The sequence below is a fragment of the Adiantum capillus-veneris genome, chromosome 12, assembly GCF_014529385.1.
Source record: "Adiantum capillus-veneris isolate H3 chromosome 12, ASM1452938v2, whole genome shotgun sequence".
Classification (NCBI taxonomy): domain Eukaryota; kingdom Viridiplantae; phylum Streptophyta; class Polypodiopsida; order Polypodiales; family Pteridaceae; genus Adiantum; species Adiantum capillus-veneris.
The window spans coordinates 156,145,443-156,159,933 of record NC_140942.1 but is presented as its reverse complement, the minus strand read 5'-3'; the positions used below and the strand labels follow the sequence as shown (position 1 = coordinate 156,159,933).

At 42.6% G+C, this 14,491-nt stretch overlaps 1 protein-coding gene across 2 annotated transcripts in view; it reads left to right on the top strand.

The window, feature by feature from the left end:
• The window catches only part of URE (urease), a 225,361-nt gene that overhangs the window by 140,981 nt on the left and 69,889 nt on the right, over positions 1-14,491 (top strand). For both annotated transcript variants that reach the window (XM_086525904.1, XM_086525905.1), the window contains one exon: positions 7,096-7,235. In XM_086525904.1, the coding sequence (XP_086382030.1) occupies positions 7,096-7,235 (140 nt within the window). The remainder of the gene's footprint in view (positions 1-7,095; positions 7,236-14,491) is intronic.

Here is a 14,491-nt window from a genome sequence, read left to right as displayed (position 1 = left end):
AATGTGTTTCGTTAGAAGTTGTTGTGTAAAGTTTGATTTCTAGGATTAAGTTTTTAAGATGTCTTATCCTTTTTTTGCTTAAAGTTGAGTACTTGTTTTAAGCCAAATATGTTGCGTCAACTTATTTTACACATGCCTTTTCTAAAAACATTTTTAAGTTAATAATGTTTTGATTTTTCTAGTTTTGTTTCGTAGCAAACAAAGTGATTTAGTTTGTTTGTTTGTTTGTTTTTGTTTTTCTTTTCTTTTCTTGTATCCCTTGTTTTTATAGTTTTATGAGTGCTTTATTCCCTCTTATAATTCGTGAGTTCAGACTATTCTGAACTTATGAAGGTATATTTTTTAGTCATCTAGCGGAGATGCAAATCTTTTTGATTTTCGTCTGAGTGGTGACCAACTGTTGAGCTTCATGAAGATATATAAGAAGTGTGCATACCCCATCAGTTACCGATCTTATACTCATGTGTGTGTCGATGTGATTTTATGTGTGTATTACTTTTATTCCTTGTTTCAAACTTTTTTCTTTTTTAATAATAAATTTTATTTTATATAAGTTATGGGTCTTTTTGTAATTTTGTAATTTTGGTTGTATCGTGATTTATTATGTAGAGCATCTTTTTGTCTTGATTTTGGTTTGTTTAAGTGTTATGTCTTTTATTTTTTAATTTGTCTTGATTTATCTATTTGTTGTTTTTTGCTTTTGATTGTGTGTGTGTGTGTGTGTGTGTGTGTGTGTGTTTGGTTGTTGTAGTGAGAAAGTTATAAATCTAACTTTGTAGATTGCATGTTTTTAATAAATAATGTTTTTCTCTTAAAAATCTTAAAAAATAAAAATAACATCTTAATTTGGGTCCCTTGGATCAAGGGTTTCTTGTGTGGTTTCATGAAATATCTCTGGTGAGAGGAGAGGTTGAGTAGTGATTCTAGCAAGGGATCACGGACACTCGATTGCACGCTTTTGTCGATGATCTTTTGAGTGTAGCAAGCAGCCTTATTTAAGGACCTCACTGCTTGGCAGCAGCCCTGCTATACAAATGAGGGGTGTGGCTAGCACCAATCTAGTCTTATGATCTTTAGCCTTGAGGCGGGCGTTGATCTGAAACACTGACCTTACTACAAAAATGAAAAACACTTTTACTTCTTCTTCATCTTCAACCAGCAATGTTGATGACTCTCAGGTACGTCTTTTCGACCCTTCTTTCTTTTTAGTAGCTAGAAGTAGTCATAATTTGTATCAAGTAAGATTTAAGTTTTTAGCTAAGTCTAATTTGAAGAATTTGCATGTTTTTGGTGATGGTCCTATTCGTTGGGCTTCTTTTAAGAATGTCTTAGTTAGTACTCATTACACAAGTTCTTCCAGAAAAGCCCTCAATCGTTTGAGGCGTTTAAGGAAAAAACATCTTGCGGTAGAACGTCCTCTAAGTCCGGTTCATACCTCTCAAGTTATTTATGTTATTTATAATATTCACGATAGTTCTATGATGTATGTTGGGCAAACCTTTCGAACAGCTTTTGTCCGTTTCCAGGAACATGTAAGAGAAGCGAGAAAAGTTCAAAGTAAGAGCACTGTACGTGAAAGTGTGAAACCCTTGTATGCGGCAATAGAAAAACATGGGTTTGAGTCTTTCCGTTGTTTTCCCATTGAGCACATAGAAGGTAATTTTAGAAACTCTAAAGAGTTCTATAAATCAGCGTGGCCTCGAGAGTTGTTTTGGATGAGAACTTTGCATACTTTTTTCCCTAAAGGTTTCAACTTGGAAGGAAAGTCTTCTTTACGTAAAAATAAGACAATTTACCATAAGAAACCTATGCTTTGGCGAAGGCATCCCAAACCCGAGTTAGTTCTCCCTTCAAGTCAGTTTAAAAGAACTTGGATTCCTAAAGGTTCTCGTTCAGATCTGCCTACTATCCCTGAAATCAATCCAATTGTCTTGCACAACACTATTTCTAGTAGAGTACAAGGTCTCCCTAGGGCTTCAATCTCTAGAATTAAGAGTGATGATCCTTCTAACCATAGAATTTTTGCTTGTAGAGATTTCAAACGGAGATTGATTTACCTATCTAGAGCCATGGAATTGGGTTCTTTTTCTTATAAATTAGTTGAAAGGTATAATATAAGGATCCTATTTCAGCTCTTGTATACCCCTTGAGAACTACTCTTATGAAGATTTGGAGCTAAGAGAGTCTCATAGTACTCAACTTCGAGTACTGTTAGGCAAATTTTTGAAGTCCAAATGTCCTAATCTGAAAAATCTCTTGGTTGGAAAGAAAGATTTGTTGATAACTATCTTTACCTCCCCTGACTTAGACAAGATTGGATTCAGCTCTATTTTGAGATCTCAAGAAGCTTTGGATGCTCTCCCTCCTTGTGTGAGAAAGGTATGGAACCATCCTGTCGTAGCTTTCAAATATGTGAAAACTTTAGGACAAAAAGCTTTCAACTATAGTGACATAGGACGTAATTTTAAAAAGCAAGAGAGGCTAGCAATCTCAAGTATTGATTGCCCTTGTAGTAAAACTGCTTTTTCTTCTTACGTAAATGGAGCTTTGAGTCATGTAGTTACTGCTGATTGTTCTATCCTTCCTTCTGATTCCTTGAAAGACCTTTTCTCAAGAGGTACTAAATATAAGCTCACTTCCTCAAACGACTCTTGCCTTCTCAAAGCCATAGAAAAAGGAATTTTTAGTTTCGTAGTAAAGTTTGAGGAGTCTTTAGGAGTTCAAGGTATTTTTACCCATTGGAAGTCTGTAATCCTCAAGAAAGCTTCTTTGAAATTAGCATCTTGCTCTCGGAACGTTTCTTCAGGAAGGAATAGCTTATCTTCTTCTGATCGTGATGCTCTTAGGAAATTTCATCGTGATTTTGTAATCTCTTATGTAGATAAGTGCTCTAATAACTTTGTTGTTACGTGCAAAAAGTTCTATTTAGAATGCTTGTTAGGTGAAGTAAACTCTCAGACTTACAATGATTGTGATCTTTCAATGCAAGAGATTATTTTGAAACATCAATACTTTTGTAAGTCTTTTGGTTTCAAGTGCCAGCCTAAATTACCTTTTTTATATACCGTTTGGAAGTTCCACAAGAACCCTAAAAAGCCTAGATTTATAGCTGCTTCTTGTAACACCTCTTTGACCGAGGTTTCCAAATGGCTTAGTTATTGTTTCAAAGCCATTTTACCTAGCGTAAATGAATTGTGGAAAAATATGCTAAAGGAAGCAGACGTACCTACCGATTCAAGTTGGATTTTAAATGATTCAGTAGGTGTGATTCCTGTTCTAAAGTTTTTGAACTCTTCAAGAAGCCTTAAGGAGAAATCTTCTCCTTTATGTCTCCAAACTTTTGACTTTACAACGCTATACACGAAGCCAAATTTGGAGGACCTTAAATTTAGAGTCAAATTTCTTATTTCAAAAGTTTTTGTGTACAAGCTTGAGAAGGATAGGTACAAGGCATTGCTAGTAGGAAAGTCAGCCTTGAACTTTGACTTCTTATGGCTGAAAAATAAGAATGTAGATGTAGACAAAGGAAGAAAGAGATTACCAGGATTGTAGATGACATTGACATCATATCTTGGTTAGATTTTCTTTTGGATAATTTATATATAACCATCGGTGACTCTCTTTTCAAGCAAACAATTGGTATCCCTATGGGTACCAATTGTGCTGTTTTTCTTGCTAATTTCTATCTTTTTACTTATGAGTTCGATTTTATGGAGCGTCTTGTCGTTGCTAACACTTGCCCAATATTTTTGCACAAGTTATGCAATGTAAGACGCTTTGTAGATGATCTTTTTGTCCCTGACGTTCCTTCTTTTCAAGATTTTATGTACTTGAATTCGAGTTCTTTAGGCGGAGGAATTTATCCCAAGGAGTTTTGTGAACTTAATTGTACCACAAATAGTGATTGTTGTGCCTTTTTAGACCTTAAGATTTTTCAGACTCCCTTGGGATTAGAACTAGATATCTATGATAAGCGCCTTGAACCAGAATATGCCAATCTAAAAATCATCCGTATACCTCACATTTCTTCGAACATTTCTCTTTTAGCTAAGTACGGTGTCATTTGCTCTCAACTATTTAGATTTTCTCGTCTTTGTTCTAGTAAATCTACTTTTGTTGCTCAATCTTGCCATCTTATTTCTTTACTAGTTGAAAAAGGATACTCATTCAAAAGAATCATGAAAAACGTTCCTTCATTTTTGCATCGTAGTAAGTTTATTTTTAATGTTTCTTCCTTTGGAATGTTCAAGATAATCAGTAGTAAATTCAATAGAAGTGGGGAGCTAAAAAGCCCACTTATTGTTTGACTTAATAACACCTTATGTTGTTGTTTTGATCTTTAGCGCTTCTAGTATTTTTAATATAGCTTGACAAATGCTAGCCTTTATCATGGCTGAGTATGCCCATCACCTCCGGAGGGTGATAGAAACTTAGCTCGTTGGTTTTGTAGAGTACGTTCAAAGCATGAATGACTCTATATAAATTTGCACCTACTCTTGGGCACTGACGATGAGGAATGTCATAGCTGTTGTCCAAGCTATGCATGATAAAGGTGATAATCTTATTCTTCCTGTTTGGACAAACAGCGAGTTGAGATCATATATTGTCAAGTTTGGTTCTTTGCTCTTCGTAAGTTTGTAGTAGTATTCATTTTTCGATTTCGTATTTAGCTTACCTGAGGTCTTAAGAATGTGTTTCGTTAGAAGTTGTGTAAAGTTTGATTTCTAGGATTAAGTTTTTAAGATGTCTTATCCTTTTTTTGCTTAAAGTTGAGTACTTGTTTTAAGCCAAATACGTTGCGTCAACTTATTTTACACATGCCTTTTCTAAAAACATTTTTAAGTTAATAATGTTTTGATTTTTCTAGTTTTGTTTCGTAGCAAACAAAGTGATTTAGTTTGTTTGTTTGTTTGTTTTTGTTTTTCTTTTCTTTTCTTGTATCCCTTGTTTTTATAGTTTTATGAGTGCTTTATTCCCTCTTATAATTCGTGAGTTCAGACTATTCTGAACTTATGAAGGTATACACATTGTCACCCCATCTTTTGGTCATTGGAAACCGAGTTATTGGGATGTTTTTTTTGGGAAGCTTGAAGGACACATTCCTGGATGTCCCTTTACTTCTTCTCTAATTGTTGATTGGAAGGTTGTCACTTCGCATTTGGCTTGGAATGGTCGACAATCCTCTGTGGGTAACTCTCTTCGCTTGGAGAGTCTGCATTGGAGCAGGGATTTCACCTCGACTTTGGTTGAATGGTCTCCTCGCCAAGCGTATTTTCTTTCCCAAAAAGGAATATGTCGGGTGTATCAAGTGGTTGATGACTCGGGTTATGTTCTTTCGTTCGCTGACGCAATGTCTCGCTTTCGGTTGGGTCTTCACTATTCTCCTCTCTGGCGGGAGATTCAAAGGATGCTTACTGCTCATTCACCCATTCCTCCTTTGGATGTGGACTTTCGCTTCTCTGATTGGAATATGGTCCTACTAGATTGGACTGCATCTCAGCTGGCAGTGTCTATACCATCTTTCAATCTAATGTATAGATTGTGCATCAAGGTAATCAGTTGTGGTCACTTTCCGAGTCATCCTTGTGGTGGCAATACACATTGTCTCGCATTTGACAGAGTCATCTGCTTTTGAAGAAACGTGTTTTCTTGTGGTGCTACTTGGTGGGAGCTCTACCTGTTGGCAGTGTGTTACATGCTCGGCATATTGTGCCTTCCCACTGCCCTAGATGCCTTGAAGCTGAGGAGACCGTGCCACACTTACTGTGGCGTTGTCGTCACTCTAGAGCCTTCATTCGGCAAGTATCCACTGCTCTTCGGCTGTGTTTTCCTTCCGGCTCGTTTCACAGATGCTTTTGGCTTTTTGGGGTGCTCCAGTCACCGCAATCTCAGTTTGCGGTGTTCTTCAGCTGGGTCAAATTTTGTACTATGTGGGCCATCTGGCACCATAGGAACTCCTTAATGTTTCAAGGCACTTCTGTTAATCCCTTTCCTTATTTCAAATTATCTCTTGGTCAAGTGCTGCATTTTGCCTATGATGTTGGAGACATCACTCTTGATACCTACAAGATTTACTTTGACTGTTTCTAGCCTCCGGAGCCTCATAGTGCTCCGCTTTTTGTATCCCTTTCTTTTCGTGGGTTTTCCTTTTTTTGAGGTTTCCAACTTGTAAATTAATCAAAGCAGATTTTCAAAAAAAAGTGTGTGTGTGTTGGGGGGGGGGGGAGCAAAGCTAGCGTCGATACTTGGCACATTGAGCAAATCAATTTCAGCGTCAGCTCTTCTTCAACTATACAGCTTAATCAACTCCACATTTTAAAAAGAAAAAGCATGCATCTATATTTGAGAGATGAAGCTACTAGAGTCCTAATTCAAGTTGACTTGCTGCCTACTCATGAGGCACGATGGTTTTATCTTCATGTACAAAAGGTCTACGCTTGTATTTTGTGGCTACCTTATGTCTTGCATTATCTTTGTGAATATGAGTTCAAGCTAAAAACGTTTTCCTCAAAAGAGGATAGAGAAGCATACTTCCAAATATATTGTATTATTCATCCTTGGGCACCAATACTCATTTTCTCATTTGTCTATGTTAAGGATCACTTTTTAGAAGAACCTCTACGAATCTCGTAGTCACATGGAATGGGGACCGGATTGGCAAAAGGGAATGTGGAACCGGGACCTTGAAAAGGCCATTCCTTATGACTATTAGGAATTTAGTAGTTAGTGTAAGACCACCATCCTGCTTAGAAACGTCCATGCCGTAGCATCGTTCGGCAAAAAATCCAATGGAATAAACTCAAACTACGCTCTATGGACCCTCCTCTTAAGGATCAACATTCACAATCTTGAAAACACTGCATAAGATAGGGTCATAAATATAATTCTTAATAGTCTACCCCTTTCAAAGCCTCATAGGTAAAGGCAAGACCTGCCAATGTATGATAGAGGATTTATTGTGCATCTTAGTTTAGCCATTGTATAGGTTTTCTGAATGGTTCTATTGGTGGTCCATGTCCTTGTTCACATAATAAAATTTTTGATAGATGTTTCCTCCATCAGAATGATAATGTCAGACTATTATGTTTTGATTAGGCCTTACTACTTTAGTTGGTGGAGGGACTGGGCCAGCTCATGGAACTTGTGCCACGACCTGTACACCAGCTCCTATGCATATGGAGTTTATGTTGAAGGCTACAGATGCATTTCCACTCAACATTGGTTTCACTGGAAAGGTTCGTTCATAATTTTTGTTGCTTTGTGCAGTTGGTAGAGTTTCTTCTTTCTTGTCACATTAAAAAACTGGCTAATTTGATAACATGCAAAACTGGTGATACAAAACTAGGGTGATCATGATTCATTATACTTTTCTCACATTCAACTACATGTGCTTTAGTTTGCCATTATTTTGTAATTGTAGCCTGCTACAGTGTCACTTTCACTTTCACAGGACAGTTAGTTTACAGTTGGGCTTTGGTCAGTTGGGGTCTTTGGTCTGGTCGGTTCACACTAGACGGACTCGTTGGGCAGAGACACGTGGCAAGGTGGTCTAGTGGACATCGTGGCCAGGTCACCACCGCCACCCAGTGGGATAGACTTAGATGATGTTCTTTATGAGCCGTTGGTGGCTCTTGATGATTGTACATATGAGTAGTCGTTTTGGGCCAGTAGGATCATCTTGTACGTAGTCGTCTAGAGTGGGTCTTCACACAGAGCACGTCTTCACCATCCCGGGACATCTGAGCCTCAACACCCCCATTGTACCTGTGAGTCGTGGGCTGGAGCTGAGTGTGCTGCCACGCCAGAGTCTGTATCAGTCTTTGAGATAGTCGAGTCACATGTTCTAGTCTGCTGTTGTGTCTTTGTGAGCTCTGTTGGCGTCTATTGTTTCCTTTGTGTTCAGTCTATGTGAGGGAGATTTAGTCTGTTTGAGTGAGATTGTCACGCACATTGCACTGAGGACCACCCATTGTAGAGAGCACGACACATTATCCGCGCTACAGGTGCTCTCATTTTGGCGACCACGATGGGATCTCAAAGGAAGTCTCACTCTTGTGGAGATAAAGACGTGAAGCTAATCGGTTGTTACCTGGCTCCGCACACTTGCTTACAATGTGGAGATAGTCTGCAAGTCTGGTCCTCTCTCACCCTGGTCCAAGTCCTAGTCCTCGTCCCTGGTCCTTGGTCTTTGGTCCTGGTCTAGTCCTCGCCCTGGTCCAGCCCTCCTCGTCCTGCCAGCTAGGTGGTCTAGTCACTGGTCCTGGACCAGGTGGTCTAGTCACCATCCTCACTTGTTCTGTGTTAGAGCTGTGTTGTTCACTGCATGACACATACAAGGCGGTCAGTTGAGCGTCAAAGCGCACTACTGAGCCCTCTGAAGCACTATAATAGAAGACGACCTGTGGTATCTAGTAGAAGTCCTTTAACCTCATCAACCATACCTCCACATATGACATCCCCCATTCCTTCATCTCCCATTCCTTCATTCCCCATTCCTTCATCCGGTTCCACATCTTCCAGATCACCTTCTCCAGTAAAGCTCTCTCCTATTCTGATACAACAGGCTATTGAGCAACAGGCTCAACAAGGGGCCATGGAGGCGTTGGCTAGTGTGTTGGCGAAGGTAAACATCAAGTTCCCCACCTTCAAAGGACTCTCCTTGGAAGATGCGGACGACCATGCAGGGAGGTTCGTATCTCTCTATAGAGGACGTGGTCTTAACAGGGAAGATGCTCATGTGGTACTTTTTCCATCCACCTTGGACGGCTTAGCAGACAAATGGTACAACTAGTTTTTGCAGAGAATCATTTTGCAACTTGGGCAGACTTAAGACAACAGTTTTGTGCAGCTTTTAGGCGGGGCGACTACCAAGAGAAAGTGTTGGATGAGTTGGCCAACATGGTGCTCCAGCCAGAGGAGACTTTTGCAGAGCTTATGACCAAAACCAAGTCTCTGGTTGCCAAGCTTCCCCAGCAACCCGGTGAATTCATGGTTAAGAAGTGGGTGGAGAAGGCGCTTCCAAAAACCTCTCAGCAAAAACTCCGGGAGAGCCTCCGACCTGACGCTACTCTGGAGGAATTCATCGCAGCTGCTACTAGAATAGAGGGGGCTAGGAAGCTGTTCAACAACTCTCCTCACATAGATACTCCCTCTGTGTTCTCGGAAGGTAGTCCTGCTGATCCTTTGACTTCCTTGCGCAGGGAACTCGAAGCCCTCAAAATACAACGCGCCCTCCAAGAAGAGAAATCAATCTCTCTGAGACAAGAGAAACCATCGCACCTTGAGGCTTTGGATCAAATCAAGAGAGAACTAGAAGAGCTTCAGTCTCAGCAGGAGACTAAAGCTATGGTATGGTGCACCTCTTGTCGCTCTCCTGGACATCCTCCACAGGACTGTCCCCTTCGAGCTTATTGCCACTTCTGCGAAAAATCTGGGCACTAAGATAAGGATTGTTACTATATCAAAGGATTGCGGCAAATACAACAAAATCTAGGTCCTTCTCTCCAACAAGGGCTAGCACTTGCATCTAACATGGTCTCACCCTACGGCCATCAAAACCCGTTGCCTCCTCTGCTGACAACACCCCCTATGCAGCAAGGTATGCACAACAACTTTGCACCTCACAGCTTTTATCATGCCAGTACTCCCTCAGTTCCCCAAAGCTTCTACACCTCAGCCTCCAGCACCATGCAACAACAAGAGCAGCGACCACCTCGTCCCCCGTTTCGTCTGTCTAATCGGCCAAGCTTATGCTATAGATGCGGTGAATATGGGCATTACCAAAGTAAGTGTCCTTTACCTGAAGGGTCTCCTCCTTGCAGACATTGTCCGGAGTCTAAGGACCACTACAGTAAAGATTGTCCCAAACAAAGGGCATCCTCATCTTCAGGCCCAAATCAAAATCAACAAGAGTTTACATTCCCGAAAATCAATCTAATCACAGTGAACACCACCCCTCAGCTAGCACTTGCTACACATACAGTTCAGCCACAACAAGCAGCAGAGCCTACTGGGGTGCTCACTCGAGCATAAAGAGCAGCCCTGGGTTTAAGTTTGCCAACGGGACCACCCTGTCGAACCCTTCCGCAACCTGTTCAAAATGTCGCACCCGTAAGTGGTGCAAAGAATAGGCCGATATCTATGCTTTCGGACATTGATGGAGCCTTCCTGGCAGCAGTAGCTGACTTGCAACAGGTCAAAGTTTCCGAGGATGCCCAGGTTGTAGGAGCTAGGCCCACAGCGGAAGCAATCTTGAAGAACACCTTTCAGCAAGTGTCTCTTTATGAGATGCTCCGGCTAGATGCAACCCTTAGAAGTGACACCCTCTCAATAATTGAGTCTTTGTACCCTGGTACAGGGCCTAGTGGCGGGCACCTTCCTGTGCAGCTCTTGGAGTCCTACATGATTTCATATCCAGCTGCTCCCCTCACCGACTATAAAAGTCCACGTCTTACTGTATCTATTCTTGGACATCCATTCTCAGGCGTCATAGTGGATGGTGGGTTTGGAATCAATCTAATGCCCAAATTTACCATGTTAGCCTTAGGTCTGCAGCCTACTCGCCCTGCTCCATTCACTGTTACATTGGCAGACCAGAGGACAGTCTACCCTGTGGGCATAGTAGAGAAGGTGCCTTTGAAGGTACAAGACTTCACATTTAGCTTGGATTTTGTGGTGGTCAGTCTTCCTCAGGTAGAGGGAGGATTCCCTTTGCTGATTGGTAGACCATGGTTGCGGCATACTAAGGCACTTCATGATTGGGGAAACGACGCCATGTGGATACACACTTCCGACTCCCAAATGCAACCAATCCGGCTTGAAGGAGGGATGGATCTAGTGGCTCATCACAGCTCATTGTCAGTACAGTCCAACCCCGACCCTAAGCAACCCATTCCCCCTGACGGGTCTGACGAGGACCTGCTACAGTGGTTGGAAGCTACCACATCGATGCCATGCTACATGGTCTCTATTCAAAACTCACCTGTGCCGTCAGTAACACACTCTCTTCAAACTCCTCAGGAGGACACAGATGTCCAAAGTCCTACAGCAGACAGTACAACAGTCGAAGAAGTGTATGAACCCCAAATTCTCATGATTCGAATGACCCGCCGATGGAAGCCCTCGGTCTTGGGGAACCTATAACACATCACCAAAGGGGGAAGAAATCTCCTCTGCATGCACTCGCCAAAGATTTCCCCCTTCCTGGAGCATCTCCCAAGTCGGACCCCCTACAAAAGCACTCTGTCATGTCTGCATCTGAAGATTTACCCTTCGAGGAGCTCCCACAGGGATGGTTACAAGAAGAGTATGCAGAGTTTCCAATCGATCAAACACCTGCATATGATATCTTGAAGCTACAAGAGGCAGCTCACCTCTCATCTTCAGAAGCACCCTCTCCAGCTACACCCCCGGACCCGGTCAGAGAAGTCAACTTGGGAGATCCTGACAACCCTCAGCACGTACTGTTAGCAACTTGGTTATGGGAGCATCCCGCATTACTCAATCATGTAGTCTCTCTCATACACTCTTTTAAAGATGTTTTTGCTTGGTTCTACAAGGATTTAGAGGGGATTCCACCAGAATTGGGTGTCCACACTATACCTCTGGTTGAAGGGGCTAAGCCTGTAAGAGGCCGAGCTTACAAGCTCAACCCGAAGTATGCTGAGGCGGTCAAGGCAGAGTTAGAAAAAATGCAAGAGGTAGGGATCATTGTACCTGTGGAGCACTCTAAGTGGCTATCACCATGGGTGATAGCGCCTAAGAAGCAGTCCAACAAAATCCGTGTGTGCGTAGATTACCATGCTCTGAATAAGGTAACTATCCCAGATGGTTTCCCAACACCTTTCACTGAGCGTGTGTACAATTTCATGGATGGGTTTAGTGGATACAATCAGTTGGGCATCCATCCAGGTGATCAACTGAAAACGGCCTTTGTGACTCCCTGGGGTATTTTTATATACACTCGAATGTCTTTTGGGTTGAAAAATGCCCCACCTTCTTTCAATAGGGCGGTATATCCCATTTTTTGTCCTCTGCTTACGGATCATCTTCGCATCTTCGTGGACGATATTTCGACCTTCTCAGGTGCTCAATGTTCAACCCCAGTGGAAAACCTAGAGGAACACCTCGCTCAGCTCTCTGCTGTCTTCCTCAGGTGCAAAGAGGCACGCCTAAAGCTAAATCCTAACAAATGTCATTTTTTGGTTACTGAAGGCACACTTCTAGGCCACGTGGTGTCTGCTAAAGGTTTAGCGCCTGACCCAGAGAAGATCGTGGCAATCTTAAAGTTACCACCTCCCATCAACCCAAAAGGGGTACAGAGCTTTGTAGGCCACACAGGTGATCATCGCAGGTTTATACACATGTATGCATAGGTGGCTCAGCCCCTAACCCGCCTAACCAGTGCTGCTGTTCCCTTTCAATGGTCAAAGGCAGAGGCTAAAGCTTTGGCATACCTTAAAAAACGCCTCACTGAAGCGCCTATCTTAGTAGCTCCTGATTGGTCTCTCACCTTCCATGTGCATACAGATGCCAGTCAACTGGCCGTGGGCGCGGTGCTAACTCAACCTAGTAAGGAGTATAACCTGGATCGCCCTGTTCACTATGCAAGTCGCCTACTCACCAAGGCAGAGTGCAACTATAGCACCACAGAAAGGGAAGGTTTAGCTATTGTGTATGCTTTGCAGAAATTTCGGCACTACTTATTAGGGGTCCACTTCACAGTTATTACTGATCACCATGCCCTGCGATATCTGCTGAACAAGCCGCAGGTTGCAGGTAGAGTATGGCGATGGCTACTCTTATTTCAAGAGTTCGATTTCGAAGTGGCACTCAGGCGCGGCAAACATCATGTCCTTGCCGACCACCTTTCTCGCGTTCACACTGGTGAAGAAGTAACAGGGTTGCTGACGACTTTCCTGTTAGCAGTCTCTTTAAGGTGGATAACACTCCGGAATGGTACGGCGATGTTTTGCATCTGCTTTCTACTGGCCTCTACCCAGAGAATGCTTCTCCTCTGCAGAAGAGACGCCTGTTGCTGAAGTCTAGTTCTTTCACTTTGATTGGGGGCCAGCTATACAAATCAGGGCAAGATGGTGTTCTGAGGCGGTGTGTCTCCCCTCATGAAGTCGAGTATATTTTAGAGGATGCCCATAGTGGTCCCACTGGTAGCCATTACCCTGGTCATATTACTGCACAGAAGATTCTCCAGTGTGGCTTATGGTGGCCCTATATTTTGTGCGACGCAATTGCCTATGTAAAGGTATGCGATGTATGTCAGCGCTGTGGCCCTAAACCGAGCAAACACTCAAACCGTCCTTTGCAGGTCTCTATGGCATGGCAACCCTTTGAGAGATGGGGCATAGATTTTGTAGGTCCAATTACACCCTCTGCCCAACCCGGCAATCGGAAGTATCTCTTGGTGGCGACAGACTACGCAACAAAGTGGGAAGAGGTTCTTGCAACAATGGACTGCACTGACACTACGGTAGCCAAGTTTCTATACGAAAATATTTTGTGCAGGTTTGGATGTCCCTTGGAAATCACCAGTGACAGGGGTAGTCACTTTGTGAATGAAACAATTTCTACCTTGCTGGCCAACTACAAGATTTTTCACCGAAAATCTTGTTCGTATTACCCTAGAGCAAATGGGCAGGCAAAGAGCACTAATAAGGTTCTGATAGCACTCCTGCGGAAAGCATGTCATCTTCATCCCTCGACTTGGGCTCAAGCTATCCACGGTACACTTTGGGCATATCGAACTTCTTTCAAAGCCACAACGAATCACACCCCATTGCAATTGGCTTTCGGTTTGGAAGCGATAGCACCTTTCAAATTCAACTCAGGATCCCCGCGAGTGGGCAGTCTTCGTGCTAATGAAAATTTGGGGTCAGCATCTGTATCTCGTCTTTTCCTTTTGGAGGAAAGCCGAGGTTTGGCTTCACTGGCTCTAGAGGCAGAGCAGCTTCGTCGTAAAGCCTGGCATGATCGCCATCTCAGAAAGCCGCAAATAAAGCAAGGAGCACTGGTGCTACTTTATCAGGCCAAGTTTCTGAAAAAATCAAAGAAGTTGGTCCCAGCATGGCAAGGACCATATAAGGTGATGGAGATTCTACCCCACGGCGCTGTACAATTAGCCACTCTCGAATGAGTTCCGCTGCCTTTAGTCAATGGATCTCGGATCAAATGCTATCATGCTTAAGCTGCCGCTCAAGGGTCTAACGGAGCTACCATGAAGTGTTGAGCTTCGCCGATTCTTGAACCTTTCAATAACCAAATCACCCTTCCCATAGACAGCTCTCCTTCTGCAGACTCTGTTAAGCTGAAGGGGGTTGAGTCTAAATTGGATCAACTCTATCCTTCACTCTCTGTCTTTCTTGGGCATAACCTAATCTCCTCAATTTCTACTCAATTCCTTTTCTTAGCTTTTGCCTCTCAAGTGAAACTCAGCTCTTTGATATGCATAAATGCCTCTGTATCTTTGAGTGGGGTA